This window comes from Eimeria tenella, genomic scaffold, assembly GCF_000499545.2.
Source record: "Eimeria tenella Houghton genomic scaffold, Eth_scaff2241, whole genome shotgun sequence".
In the NCBI taxonomy this organism is placed as follows: Eukaryota; Apicomplexa; class Conoidasida; order Eucoccidiorida; family Eimeriidae; genus Eimeria; species Eimeria tenella.
The window spans coordinates 6,549-7,650 of NW_013542097.1; the positions used below are offsets into that span (position 1 = coordinate 6,549).

The 1,102-nt window shown below is 47.3% G+C and overlaps 1 protein-coding gene across 1 annotated transcript; it reads left to right on the forward strand.

Moving 5' to 3' along the window:
* Positions 1-127: 127 nt before the first annotated feature.
* ETH_00042750 (uncharacterized protein) lies at positions 128-784 on the forward strand (the record flags this gene model as incomplete). Its single annotated transcript, XM_013374733.1, has 1 exon — positions 128-784. One exon carries the CDS (start codon positions 128-130, stop codon positions 782-784), a length of 657 nt encoding a protein of 218 aa, XP_013230187.1.
* Positions 785-1,102: the final 318 nt, after the last annotated feature.

Consider the following 1,102-nt stretch of genomic DNA (forward strand, 5'->3'; position numbering starts at 1 on the left):
TTCTTTCGGGGCTCCCTCTGACCACAGGCAGCCTCGCCGTTTGCCGCTGCTGCTGCTCTCGGGTGTCTGTACACCTCGCGCTGCAGCAGCCCCCGCCAGACGCCCTTATTCCCTAGGGGCCCCCCAAATGCTGCCTGCTGCCAGGGGCGCTTTTGTTTTTCCTTTTAGGCCTCAGCTGCATGCAATGCATGCGCTCCGAGCCCCAAGGGCCTCTGCATGCAAGCCCCAAGGCTGCTGCAGCGCAGCAGCTGCGTTGAAGCCACCTGCTGCTGCTCAGCAAAGACGGAGCCACAGCAGCAGCAGCAGCAGCAGCAGCGGGCCCACGCATATTCTCGATTTGCGTTTTCTGGAAGCGCTGCGCCCCGGCAGCGCCAAATGGAAGGCAGTTCCTCCTGCTCCAGCCGCAGCAGCAGCAACAGCAGAAGCAGCAGCAGCAGCAGCAGCACCAGCTGCTGCTGCAGCAGAGGCTGGGCGTGTTGTGCTGCTGGTGCTAAACAGGCCGCTGCCTCCTTACTTTAAGGCGCTGCTGCAGCAAGCCTCTCTTGTCTTAGCAGCAGATGGTGCTGCTAACCACCTGCGGCACATTTACGAGCAGCAGCAGCAGCAGCAGCAGCTACAGCTGCAGCAGCAGCAGCAGCGCGGGCGCGCCGCAGAAGACTGTGGGGCGGGCGCAGCGGCTTCAGGTGTACGTACACTTCAGTGGCCCGCATGCATTTGCGGCGATTTGGATTCTTTAAAAGAAGAGGTGAAATATAATAATAATTATAATTATAAATTTAATTAGAATTATATATTTAATTATAAATATAAATATATTTATATTTATAAATTATAATTATAATTATAAATCTAAATATAGATGCAAATATAAAAATAAATATAAGCACAAACAGAATTGAGAGAAGGGCATTTATTATTAACAAATAATAAATAATAAATAATAAATAACAAATAATAACAATAAATAATAAATAATAAATGATAAAAATAAATAATAAATAATTAATAATTATTATAAATAATAATAATAAAACTGCCAGCAGACCTTTGTTCTTTTTCCCAACACGAACAGACAGGGAAGCAGCAGCAGCAGCAACAACAG